This window comes from Mobula birostris, chromosome 12 (assembly GCF_030028105.1).
Source record: "Mobula birostris isolate sMobBir1 chromosome 12, sMobBir1.hap1, whole genome shotgun sequence".
Taxonomy (NCBI): domain Eukaryota; kingdom Metazoa; phylum Chordata; class Chondrichthyes; order Myliobatiformes; family Myliobatidae; genus Mobula; species Mobula birostris.
In genome coordinates this window covers 48,013,647-48,028,322 of record NC_092381.1, presented here as the reverse complement: position 1 = coordinate 48,028,322, position 14,676 = coordinate 48,013,647, and the positions used below count along the sequence as shown (strand labels likewise).

Below are 14,676 nucleotides of genomic sequence, written 5' to 3'. Positions count from 1 at the left end.
ATGTTTGGAGAAAAAAGGGTGCAGAATTTTATGAAAAGAACACCTCTCCAACTGGTAAGCACCTAGGTAGATTGATCATGCTTTGGGCTTGTGTTGCAGCCAGTGGCATGGGGAACATTTCACTGGTAGAGGGAAGAATGAATTCAATTAAATACCAGCAAATTTTGGAAGCAAACAGCACACCATCTGTAAAAAAGCTGAAGATGAAAAGAGGATGGCTTCTACAACAGGATAATGATCCTAAGCACACCTCGAAATCCACAATGGACTACCTCAAGAGGTGCAAGCTGAAGGTTTTGCCATGGCCCTCACAGTCCCCCAACCTAAACGTCATTGAAGATCTGTGGATAGACCTCAAAAGAGAAATGAGCAGTGCATGCAAGATGGCCCAAGAATCCCACAGAACTAGAAGCCTTTTGCAAGGAAGAATGGGTGAAAATCCCCCAAACAAGAATTGAAAGACTCTTAGCTAGCTACAGAAAGCATTTGCAAGCTGTGATACTTGCCAAAGGGGGTGTTACTAAGTACTGACCATGCAGGGTGCCCAAACGTTTGCTTCGGGCCCTTTTCCTTCTTTGTTATTTTGAAACTGTAAAAGATGGAAATAAAAAAGTAATCTTGCTTAAAATATTAAAGAAATGTGTCATCTTTAACCTTATGCCTTTTGGAAATCAGGTCATTTTTTACTCGCTTAGCTGTTCACAGTAACAGAAATTTTGACCGGGGTGCCCAAATTTTTGCATGCCACTGTACCTGATATGTAAAAAAAAATAAAAACTTTACTAAAAATAAAACCCAAACAATTTAAGTCATAATAATCATGTAAGTAACTAAAGAAACACTGAATGGTTTCTGCAGTTTAGATGAAACATGAGTATGCATTTCCATGACATGAAAACAGAAAAGTATACATTTTTTTTTAAAATGGAAAGTGTAACACGCTACCTACCTGTAGTTTGAGACATTTGTTTTCCCTAGTACTGATTGAGTTACATCTTGATTTACAATCCACAATACGATCAAGAATGGTAGCAAGCAACTACTAAAACTATTTTACCCAACATCATATAATTTTGTATTGTGGGATCACAGTATACTTTGTGTTATATGAATCCTTGATTACCTAGCTAATAAAAATAATGATCTATTAATACTTAGAAAACACTATTATGTTCAGTATTTAAAATCAACAAACACATGAAGTGTGAAAAATGGTGGAAATATTATTCTCACCCCACCAAAAAAACAGTGCAGAAATTATGAGTAGCTGTCTGGGAGCAGTGAACAATAAACAAGTCCATCTGAAACCTTATACTAATAAAGTCATTAGATGCTTCCCTGTTGATGGTTCTTTAGACCTTCTGAAGTTACAGGAATACACTAGCTTGCTTGTAGGATACTGCTAAAGAATAAATGCTGTTGGCAGCATGTAAATCTGATGTTAAACCATGCTGCAAATTGATCCAGACATTCTGTTAAAGCTGAGCTGATATCAAAAGCAGTGGAGAAAAGGAGAAAATGAGAGTGTCCAACGTAATTCGACAGTAATAGGAGCCCCAGAAAACCAGGAAGAAACAGTGGGAACTGACAATGGCTCCAGATGTTTTGGAATCTTAATCTTTTGAAAAATAGTTTGTAAAGGACTCTACTGGGGGAGCCTTAAATAAAGCTGATACTTTAACTACCTCTTTCTAAACACAACATGCACAGACGGAACGTTTAGATGACTACTCTACTGGAAAACAGTTCAGATCATGTGCCCCTCTACCTCTCTCAGAGAACAACAATTAAACTCCATCTGTTTCTTAACTACCTACAGCAAAATCCCTATTCAGTATACTAAGCAGTGGAACAACATACAACTCTGGAAGCTGCGTCCCACACAGAAGCCCACACCTGTAGTGGATTTGCAAGTGGGTCAAACAGGACCAGCACGGTCAACTGCTCTCCAACCAGGCGTGGATCATTCAAAGCCTTGTTTGTGTCAAGGGTCAGCAGCTGTGAATATGGTTAATTACTTGATGATTAGGAATGACAGGTGAGGAAAACCTGCTGCTGCAAATGCTCAGGCAACTTAACACTCTGGTTTGCATGGCAGGCTCTGGAGATGGAGGGGTACAAATCTCAAAATACACTTATTATTGTCCTATAGCAATAAATATCCAATGATCAAAACACCAAATTAGTAACAGTAAACAAAAATTGCTCACAAATAACATTAGTTCTTTCTTCATTAAATGTGTGTTAATGACACTTTAAGGAATAATTAAATGTCACCAAACTCCCATGAAAAATATAGAAAAGTAAATCATATTTAAAAGCTGCAAAACAGAAAAATAAAGAATGCAACTGTTATTTTACTGAACAAATCTACACTTCCATTTACAATAGTAAAAGTATTCCAAATAATATTTTTCAATACTTTCCAATGTCAACTAGCAAATGAAGTGGATTTTAAAAAAAATCAGTATTTGTTAATTAATCCAATTTTAAAGTACTATACCAGTTGGAACATACACTCACTGAAAACCTGTGCCCACCAACTACTGGAGTGTTCAAGGACATCTTCAATCTCTCACTGCTGCAGTTGGAGATTCCACCTGCTTCAAAAGGGCAATCATACCATTGTCAAAGGAGAGCAGACTGAGCTACCTCAATGACGATCACCCAGTTGCACTCACATCTATTGTGATGAAGTGCTTTGAGAGGTTAGCCACGGCCAGAATCAACTCCTGCTTAAGCAAGAACTTAAACCCGCTGCAATTTGACTATCACTACAAAAGGTCTACAGCGATTTCACTGCATTTTTGCTCAGCCTTGGATCACCTGGAAAATAGCAGTAACTTCTGTACATCGGGCTGCTGTTGATTGATTACAGCTCAGAGTTCAACAGTACCAATCAAAAAACTCCAAAACCAGGGACTCTGTACCTCCCTTTGCAACTGGATCATTGACTTCCTCACCGGCAGACCACAGTCAATGCAGACCGGAAATAACAATCAACACTGGCGCATCTCAGGGATGTGTAATTAGCCCACTGCTCTACTCTGTTTGCTGTGCAGCTAGGCACAACTCAAACACCATCTACAAATTTGCCGATGACAAAACTATTGTTGACAGAATTTCAGGTGGTGATGAGGAAGCATGCAGAAGTGAGAAAGATCAGCTTGATTGAGTGGTGCCACAACAACAACCTTGCATTCAACATCAGTAAGACCATGGGATTGATTATAGAACTCAGGAAGGGGAAGTCAAAGGAACACACACCAGTCCTCATCAAGAGATCAGCAGTGGAAAGGGTGAGCAGCTCCAACTTCCTGGGTGTCAATATATTTGAGGATCTATCCTGAGCCCAAGATATTGGTGCAATTACAAAGAAGCACAACAGTGGCTATATTTCATTACAAGTTTGAGGAGATTTCGTATGTCAAAGACACTGGCATAATTCTAGATATATCATGGGGAGCTTTCTAAATGGTTGCATCACCATCTGATATGGAGGGGCAACTGCACAGGATAGGAAAAAGCTGCAGAAAGTTGAAAGCACAGTCAGTTCCCTCATGGGCACTAGGCTAGCCAGCAAAGAAGACATCTTCAAAAGGCAATGTGACTCAAAAATGAGGCATCCATCAGTAAGGACCCCTATCACCAATGACGTGCCCTCTTCTCATTATCACCATCAAGGAGGTGGTACAGGAACCTGAAGACACACTCAACATTTTAGGAACAGCTTCTTCCCCTCTGCTATTAGATTTCTGAATGGACCATGAACCCATCTGCACTACTTATTTAATGTAATGTTTTAATACATATTTCATTTTGTAATTTTTAGTATTTTAATTATGTATTGTAATATGCTGCTGCCACAAAATAACAACATTCTGACTGAAACATTTGTACATAACAGAATTTAATGATATCCACCAGAACAGATTAATTACTATATAGAAGTAACTGCTGTTTTCATGCATAATATCTCACTTATAACTTCTTCACACTAAATTAATTTTCATAGTAATGGAGTATTTCAGAATATTTTGCTAGAAAAAGTGTAACTATTTTTAAAAAATCATGCACTATCAATTATGCTGGCTGGTTCAAGAAATTAGCATGGTCAGACTTGTAAAGCTCAGCCAATATAATTAGGCAATGCACCAAACCAATTCTTGTTTTGTGCCTCATTCTATCTGTTCTGGTGTTAGCACAAATTTAATTAGATTGCCTTGATTAATGTTAATGTGGCCAGATAATAATGATTAGCATTTAATCTGTTAGATACTGAAATGTAATTCTTAAACAGCAATATTTTTAAGAAAGGGAGATGTTCAGAGCGATTCTAAGGTTGCAATCTCTTGCTTAATGATTGAAGTTAACAGTCGACATGGGTAAAAAAGACTTCACAGCTCCTTTTGTTCATTCATAAGAAGGAGGCCTAATTTAGGTAAGTGGCTGCCTGAGTAAAGTTATAACATGTAGCTTGTAAGATTTTGAATTGTGAAGCAAGGAAGGGGGAGTTAGGAAAACTATTTCTTGCACCTACATTGTTCATCATACCATAGATCTACTGTAATATGTTAAATATTAACATGCAATGTAATCAGGAAATGTAAAAATATGTAACAAATTAAAGACAAAGATCTGGAGTTGGAACATGTTTAGAACTTAGTCATTCTGTATACTAAGCTGTAGGCAGGGATAAGTTAGAATTCTCTGGTGAAAATGCAATCAATTCACACTTGATAAATCTTAGACATCTGACATGCAATTACTATTCAATCTATATATTGTTTCAAGGCAGATCCTGCAGCAGAACTGATGGGAAATTTGGCAAGTTGTGAACATGTTTCAGGAAGTTATTCTTCATTTCCAAGTTTGTTACTGCTATTGGGGGTTCTGTCAATCAGGTCATTTTTAAAGTTGGAATAGCAAAGGTGTGAGATTATTCAACTAACTTGAAAATGTGCGTGTTAAGACAACAGTGCTTTGTTTCCCAGGCTCTTGCTGTTTTTAAGCTCATCCTAGCGCCATGTGCCATAACAAATAACTATTATTGAAGTACACAAAATGCGGTCAAATATGGACAAAATATTCTGTTCAAAGGAACCCCCATTTCTTTGAGAGAGGAAGCTTTTTTACTTAATTTTTAAGAGTTTCAGTAATTTTTTAGGGAAATTAATTTACTGGCTATATTTAAATTAGAAAATCATGCAATAAATTACATAAATATATTGTTATATATGTGTACTATAATTCCTTCAAGAATATTCCGAAGAAAATATGGATTTTAATTATTTATTCATTCAAATGCTTGGTTTCATCCTCTACATTAAACTCAGGTGAATGTCCAATTTTTATTCACATCGTAGATTGTTTAAAAAGATACCTCAAAAATGATATCTTCTCATGTTTGGCTTACAGCCGTTGTATATACTTTAATACAATTCACTTCTCCGCCACATTAATGGCACTGTAGTTATTAGATGCTGGAGACTTCCTGAAAATGGTTAGGTGACTGCAAGTTTTCCAGAAAAGAGGCATTTTCTTGCTATTGAAATCACCAGATCTTTGTGAGGAGCTCTTTTTTTTGAAATAGTGAACATTTTTGCCACTTTGCTAATTCCTTATTCAAGATCATTAAGTTCTCCAGAAAAAAAACAATTCAATTTATGAACTAAAATTCAGTACCTTGCTCTGTTCGCTTCTCGTGTCACGTCCCATGCCCAAGTGATAAAATTTTGACTGAGGTAGGAGACAATAGATTCAGCACACAGTAGTTGGGAACAGAATACGTTTGTAAGAACACTGTCATCATGATGGAGGTAGATGGCGAGTAGCTTTCTCTGATAAAAAAAAGTACAAATTATTAACCTTAAAACTGCAAATATGAGTTACTCTGCATTGCAAATTGCAGATATATGCAGCGGAAGATGTGAGTTAATTCACTTACGTACACAAAACAGAAGAGCAATAATTTTTTTTAAAAAATGAGAGAAATTGGGCAGTGTTGATGCTCAAAGTTTCAAGACTTGCTTGTACACAAAAGCTAATTATAAAGGATACTGGAAATACCACAGCTGCAATGTTGTCTTTTGGTCTACTGAAATGTAGTGGAGTAAAGATTCATTAAACTGCTTTGAGGAATATAAAGTTTGATTCTTGAGGAAAGTTAGGTAGATGAGGCCAATATTTTCTAGAAATCTCATTAAAACTGACATGTGGATGCTTACCCTGACTAAGCAATTTAGATCTCAGCACCATAATTTTAGAACAAAGATTATGCTGTTTGGGGTTGAAGTAAGGAAACATTTCTTTTCCCCCCATTCACAGTAAATCTTTTAAATTCTCCAGCTTGAAGGGTTGTGTAAGCCAAGTCATTGAGTTTGTTCAATATAGATAATGACAGATTTCTGGCTATTAAGGGATTTTGGAATAATACAAAAATGCCATTGTAAAAGATTAGCTATGATCCTGATGAATGGCAGAATAGGCTCAAGAGCAATTCCTACCTCCTATATTCAAGAGGGATTTCAATAACTTTAGAAATTTAGCATTTCCATTCCCAACAGACCAATTCTGCTCTTATCTGTTCTTGAGTAACTGACTGGTATTCTAACAAAAATATTACTGAGAAATGGGAGTAGTTAGGGAAGCAGTTTGTGGGATTCAGTTTGTTCTCTGTTGATGCTGATCATTGGAGTTTCAGTTGAAACTAGAGCTCAAAAATGAGAAGGAAGAAATAGGAGGTAGAAAATGGCAGTAACTTTCCACAGTACCAGCTACATTGAACAGATCATCCTTCACAATTTCAGACACCTTCCACATGATACCATTACCAAAAGCACCCTGATATGCCCCTTGTAGCATTAAAAACGAATAGTCCATCTAATATTTCTTTCTAAGAAAATGCAATATGTGCTTTCTTTTTCCACAAGCAGAGACTGACGTATACCTTTAGTGTATCTATCTATCTATTATACTGTGATCTCCAAACACAGAATGTGTGACTGCTTTGTGGAACACATTTTTGATTAGGTATGACCACAAACTTCCAGTTACTGACTTTAATCCTCTGTAGCGTTCTTGTTCTGTCACCACTGTCCTCTAACCCCCAACTTTGTTCCAATTAAAAAAAACACAAAACTGAGGAAACAGTATCCCAGTTTCTGACAAGGTTGATTACTACCTCCCATATTCAAGAGGGATTTCAATAACTTTAGAAATTTAGCATTTCCATTCCCAACTCTAGCATTCATTCCACATTCCTCCCATAATTTCAGACCCCTAATCTGCATTTACACCTCCCCCACACTGCCTTTATGTACCTGTGTCCTATTCCTATTTTGTTTCACCTTGCAACATTTAATCTTCCTGCCTTCCATCACAAACCTGGCCCTTTGTTCCTTCTATCCTTGCCCACCACCTTTGAATTTTTCAACCAGCTTTAGGAAGAATTATCAATATGACACATCATCTTCTAATTTTCTCTCCATAAATGCTGCCTGACGTAACAAAATTTTCCAGTATTTTGCTTTTATTTCATATTTCCAGCATCCACAGTAATTTGTGATTGTATTAATTTGTGTTGTGATAGCCTGTGTAGCATCAAACAACAGTCTGTAGTTCTTGCATTAATAGGTGTTTTACAGAATACATTAACTGTAACAGATACTGTTATAAAGCTTCCAAATACCATATTACACAGAGCAAGTTTGTGCACATCAGTCACATTTCAAATTATTAAATAGATGAAGTTCACAAAATTCTTGGGAGTAATGGAACACAGACAAAACACAACCTTTGAGCAATACCAATCCCAGCACAATTTCATTCAAAATTAAAGTCTGTCCTATTAATTTTGAGACTTTAAATGGTTCAAAAATTCTGCATATTATTTCACATATTCTGCAGAAAATCCCCACATGGCTGGCAACATCACAGATCTTTGCTTCCTTGGTTTCAAAAGGTAATGTTCCTCCCCAAACTGAGATATAGGAAATAGATATTTGTCTTACTTTATGCAGTGATTTGTTCAGTTCCTCTTGAAAATGGGATATTAATATTTAATTTTATGATGGAATATTGAAAAATTGTAATTAGTTTGCTGAGAAATATTATACTTGAACCTAGATTATACTTGGATCAAGCCTTTTTAAAAAATGCAGACTAATTCTGCTAATTAGCAAATTGTTATACCATAACCTGTTTAAATCAATCATTGATCAATTTAATGTCAGCAAAAATAGCAATTCAATTTCAAAATAAGGGCCCCTGATGCATGAAATTATATCAAAAAAATTTACTGAATATGGTTACGTAATAGTAATTATAAACAACACGTATGGTGAATACAATTGTATTAATTATTTTCGGCAATATTTGATGAAAGAACATTTTATATGAGTTTAAGGAGAGCCAACATACCCTGAAAAGGAACTACTTGAATTGCATTTCAGAAAATCATAGAGCACAGAGGAATGCAAATCAGGTTTGCCAGCTCATACAAATGATTCCGTGCCTTGGCTCTGCAGCTTATAAAATTGACTTCCACAAGTAACATCAAGAGTAGTCATAATATGGGGAAACACAGAGCAGTCAATTTTAATACAGGAAAATGACATAAACACCATTGAAAAAGCGATTAGCCAGATGAACTCTGTTAGTTGAGGGATGAGTTTTAGCTAGCATAATAGAACTCCCTTGGTTTTTAATCAGATGGTGGCAAACATATTTCTGCGTAGACTGGCCTTGAAATCGATCTTTCACAGAGACACAGAAAAACTACAGCACCGTACAGGTCCTTCGGCCCACAATGCAGTACCGAACATGTCCTCACTTAGGAATTACTTAAGGTTACCCATAGCCCTCCATTTTTCTAAGCTCCATGTACCTATCCAGGAGTCTCCTGAAAGACCCTATCGTATCCACCTCCACCACCGTCGCTGGCAGCCCATTCCATGCACTCACCACTCTCTGCGTAAAAAACTTACCCATGACATCTCCTCTTTACCTACTTCCAAGCACTTTAAAATTATGCCCTGTCATGTTAGCCATTTCAGCCCTGGGAAAAAGTCTCTGACTATCCACACGATCAATGCCTCTCATCATCTTATACACCTCTGTCAGGACACCTCTCATCCTTCGTAGCTCCAAGGAGAAAAAGCCAAGTTCACTCAACCTTTTCTCATAAGGCATGCTCCCCAATCCAGGTAACATCCTTGTAAATCTCCTCTGCACCCTTTCTATGGCTTCCACATCCTTCCTGTAGTAAGGTGACCAGAACTGAGCACAATACTCCAAGTGGGGTCTGACCAAGGTCCTATATAGCTGTGACATTACCTCTTGGCTCTTAAGCTAAATCCTACGATCGATAAAGGCCAATGCACCATATGCTTTCTTAACCACAGAGTCAACCTGCACAGCAGCTTTGAGTGTCCTATGGACCCAGACCCCTAGATCCCTCTGATCCTCCACACTGCCAAGAATCTTAACATTAATACTATATTCTGCCATCATATTTGCCCTACCAAAATGAACCACCTCACACTTATCTGGGTTGAACCCCATCTGCCACTTCTCAGCCCAGTTTTGCATCCTATCGATGTCCCACTGTAACCTCTGACAGCCCTCCACACTATCCACAACATCCCCAACCTTTGTGTCATCAGCAAATTTACTAACCCATCCCTCCACTTTCTCATCCAGGTCATTTATAAATATCATGAAGAGAAGGGGTCCCAGAACAGATCCCTGAGGCACACCAGTGGTCACCGACTTCCCTGCAGAATATGACCTGTTTACAATCACACTTTGCCTTCTGTAGGCAAGCCAGTTCTGGATCCACAAAGCAATATCCCCTTGGATCCCATGCCTCCTTACTTTCTCAATAAGCCGTGCAGGGGTACCTTGTCAAATGCCTTGCTGAAATCCATATACACTACATCTACTGCTCTACCTTCATCAATGTGTTTAGTCACATCCTCAAAAAATTCAATCAGGCTCGTAAGGCACGACCTGCCTTTGACAAAGCCATGCTGACTATTCCTAATCATATTATGCCTCTCCAAATGTTCATAAATCCTGCCTCTCAGGATCTTCTCCATCAACTTACCAATGACTAAAGTAAGACTCACTGGTCTATAATTTCCTGGGTTATCTCTAATGCTTTTCTTGAATAAGAGAACAACATCTGCAATCCTCCAATCCCCCGGAACCTCTCCCATCCCCACTGATGATGCAAAGACCATTGCCAGAGGCTCAGCATTCTCCTCCCTCGCCTCCCACAGTAGCTTGGGGTACATCTCATCCAGTCCTGGAAACATAACCAACTGGATGTTTTCCAAAAGCTCCAGCACATCCTCTTTCTTAATGTCTATATGCTCAAGTTTTTCAATCCGCTGTAAGTCATCCCTACAATCACCAAGATCCTTTTCCGTAGTGAATACTGAAGCAAAGAATTCACTATGTATCTCTGCTATCTCCTCTGGTTCCATACACACTTCTCTATTGTCATACTCGTTTGGTCCTATTCTCTCACATCTTATCCTCTTGCTCTTCACATACTTTTGGGGTGTTCCTTAATCCTGCTCACCAAGGCCTTCTCATGGCCCCTTCTGGCTCTCCTTAAGCTCCTTCCTGCTAGCCTTATAATCTTCTACATCTCTATCATTACCTAGTTTTTTGAACCTTTTGTAAGCTTTTCTTTACTTCTTGACTAAATTTTCAACAGCCTTTGTACACCATGGTTCCTGTACCCTACCATCCTTTTCCTGTCTCATTGTAATGTACCTATGCAGAACGCCACACAAATATCCCCTGAACATTTGCCATATTTCTGCCGTATATTTCCCTGAGAATACTCGTTCTCAATTTATGCTTCCAAGTTCCTGTCTGATAGCTTGATACTTGCCCTTACTCCAATTAAATGCTTTCCTAACTAGTCTGTTCCTATCCCTCTCCAATGCTATGGTAAAGTAGATAGAATTGTGATCATTATCTCCAAAATGCTCTCCCACTGAGAGAGCTGACACCTGACCAGGCTCATTTCCCAATACCAGATCAAGTACAGCCTCTCTTCTTGTAGGCTTATCTACATATTGTGTCAGGAAACCTTCCTGAACACACCTAACAAACTCCACCCCATCTCAACCCCTTGCTCTAGGGGGATGCCAATCAATATTTGGGAAATTAAAATCTCCCATTACGACAACTCTGTTATTATTACACCTTTCCAGAATCTGCCTCCCTATCTGCTCCTCGATGTCCCTGTTACTATTGGGTGGTATATAAAAAAACACACAATAGAGTTATTGACTCCTTCTTATTTCTAACTTCCACCCACAGAGACTCAGTAGACAATCCCTCCATGACTTCCTCCTTTTCTGCAGCCGTGAAACTATCTCTGATCAGCAGTGCCATGCTCCCACCTCTTTTGCCTCCCTCCCTGTACTTTCTGAAACATCTAAAGCCTGGCACTCGAAGTAACCATTCCTGCCCCTGAGCCATCCAAGTGTCTGTAATGGCCTCAACATCATAGCTCCAAGTACTGATCCATGGTCTAAGCTCATCTGCTTTGTTCATGATGCATCTTGCATTAAAAATGGACACATCTCAAACCATCGGTCTGAGTGCATCCCTTCTCTATCCCTTCCCTGCCAGTCCTCCCTCTCGCATTGTCTCCAAGCTTTCTCTATTTGTGAGCCTACAGCCCTTCCTCCGTGTCTTCAGTTTGGTTCCCACCTCCCAGCAATTCTAATTTAAACTCTCCCCAATAGCCTTAGCAAACTTCCCTGCCAGGATATTGGTCTCCCTCGGATTCAAGTGCAACTTTTCCTTTTTGTACAGGTTACGCCTGCCCCAAAAGAGGTCCAATGATCCAGAAATCTGAATCCCTGCCCCATGCTCCAATACCTCAGCCACACATTTATCCTCCACTTCACTTTATTCCTATACTCACTGTCACATGGCACAGGTAGTCATCCCGAGATTACCACCTTTGAGGTCCTGCTTGTCAACTTCCTTCCCAACTCCCTGTAGTCTGTTTTCAGGACTTCCTCCCTTTTCCTACCTATGTTGTTGGGACCAGTATGCATCACGATCTCTGGCTGTTCACCTTCCCACTTCAGGATATCGTGGACACGATCAGAAACATCCCAGACCCTGGCACCTGGGAGGCAAACTACCATCGCGTTTCTTTCCTGCATCCACAGAATCACCTGTCTGACCCCCTAACTAGAGATTCCCCTACTATTGCTGCCTTCTTCCTTTCCCTACCCTGCTGAGACACAGGGCCAGACTCTGTGCCAGAGGTGCAGCCACTGTTGCTTCCCCCAGGTAGGCCATCTCCCCCCAGGCAGTACTCAAACAGGAGTACTTATTATTAAGGGGGGGCAGCCACAGGGGTACTCTCTAGTATCTGCCTTTTGCCCTTCCCTCTCCTGACTGTTATCCATTTATCATTCTCCCAAGGCCAGAAGAATCCTCCCCCCCATCACTGTAGCAATACAACAGTGCTCTAATGCAGTACTAGACAGGTGCTCAACTTTTAAAGCAAGGCTTGAAACCACAACCTTTTGACCCAGAGCAGGGAGTTCAACCAGACAGCCAAGACTAGTATCCATTAACCATTTACCACACAGTAATATTTTATACAAAAATGGGACGTAAAATGAATATGCTAATTTTTATTAGATGTTTATAAAACCAGTCTGCAAAACAGATTTTTTTGTTGGCAATGATGCAAATATCCACATGAAAATGACTACATAAGTATGAAGAAAGGCACTCAAAAGTAACATTTGGTTCGTTACCTATTAGTAGTTTTCAGTGTAAATGCAAAAAACCCTTCTACCCAAATAAAAACATGAAGTTTTTTTCCCTGCTGAAACAATATCTAATTAGGATACAAAAACAACATATTGATAGCTCTGTGGCATTTTAATTAAAAAGAGAGAGAAGACAGCCCCAGCCTGTCCTGTTGCTCATCCATTCTACATTTCAAAGCCCAGTGTGCAATATCCAGGTTACTCCACTAGAATCCCTGCTATTGTATAAAGGTTGTTAGAGAAGGAGGGCAAGGCTATGTTTACTCAATGATTAGGCTTCAGAATAAGCTTCTAGCTCCTAGAGAGACAGCTACCCACTCATTCATTGGGCCAATTCAAAAGCCTTGAGAGATTAAACAGCCATGCTGAGCAGGCAACCAAATACAGGCACAGAAAAAGAAATAAAATTCTTTAAAAACTCTTAGATGACTTCATTATTTTCTGCATACGAAACTTTAAGACAGTGTTTAGTTAGTGAAAAACCCACATTGACCTCTTCTAAACCTTTAATCTGTTCTTTGTAGCACTGTTGCTTTGTGGCAAGCGGATGGTTTTCTTTCTCTCCTTTCTCTAGAAGCTATTAGAAAAGGTCTTGTGAAACTGTCACATAACTTAGATATATTCTCATTTCAGCTTCTCACCCATCAAATACTTCAGAAGAAAAAGAAACAGTGCTTACTTACGCTGCATTTAGGATGATCCCAATGCATTTTTACTGCTAGTAGTGAAAAAAATGATCTGGTACAAGAACTTTTTTCATTTGAATGGAGAAGTCTGGTTTAATGCTGAATGTCAGGTCATCATTTTAATTTATTGTCACCAGAAGATATAGTGATGTGGAAACAAAATGGATACCATCACATTGTAAGCTTTTCTACTCCAAAGAAATCCTACAGTTAAAAAGCAGCTTCCATGTAAAGTGCATGCACTACAAAACTACTGATGCAGCCACGTTCAAAATGTGGCAAATACAGCTTCATTTATTAAATTAAAACAGGGAGGTTTACAAACAGCAAGCACATTCATTTTGCGCAATCATTTACAGTATTTCAACAAAATTGGAATTTGGTTTTCTAAACACACAATATTCTAGATTATTTGCAAAGAACAAGTTTTTATTTTCCATTAATTCCAATTATTGTCAGGAGCCTCAGGTTTTATTCTTTAAGAGAATATTATCTTGAGTTTCTAAACATTTGGGGGATATGGTGGTTAGATTGTATATACTATAGTTTCATTTATTGCTACAACAAATTCTGGTCTCACGTTGGAATGTCAAGAAGCTGGAATACAAGGGAGACGACTTTATTTCTATGTTTCAGAGAAACTAAATCCAGTAGTCAACTTTCTTCTTTAAAAATACATCAGAGGATTCAAAAAGCAACTCTCAACCAAGAAACCACTTTGCAGCTGATAGTGGCAGCCAGTTTGTATGGGTTTTCCGATGCCATATCAAAGAGGTAAGGTGGCCACCTCTATACCAAAACTCCAACATATAAGAGAGCTTCCAGTTACTCTTACTCATAAAATGGCAATGGTAAAGGCTTCAGAGAGCACACAGCAAAGTGCCAGCATAAAAGCAGCAGGGACCCAATGGACTGAAAGCTCCTCTTTGTGCTGTAATGATTGTGAGAGAAACTATGTAAATAACAGGGTTTTAAAATTCTCTGTATTTTAAGGTTAAGTGAGCACAGATACTTTTCTGGGGCCAGGGTGAAAATAATCATCGCAATGAAGTAACGGGATACATATCAAGAGAAATGGTGCAGGGGAATACATAATGATGATGAAACACACACTTGCAGATCTGTTGATGTATTGAGTAAAGGTGATATTTAGTTGAAAGAACTATCAA

The 14,676-nt window shown here is 38.7% G+C and overlaps 1 protein-coding gene across 2 annotated transcripts in view; it reads right to left on the bottom strand.

The window, feature by feature from the left end:
- faf1 (Fas (TNFRSF6) associated factor 1) overlaps positions 1-14,676 on the bottom strand; it is a 368,750-nt gene that overhangs the window by 106,445 nt on the left and 247,629 nt on the right. For both annotated transcript variants that reach the window (XM_072273767.1, XM_072273768.1), the window contains one exon: positions 5,686-5,840. In XM_072273767.1, the coding sequence (XP_072129868.1) occupies positions 5,686-5,840 (155 nt within the window). The remainder of the gene's footprint in view (positions 1-5,685; positions 5,841-14,676) is intronic.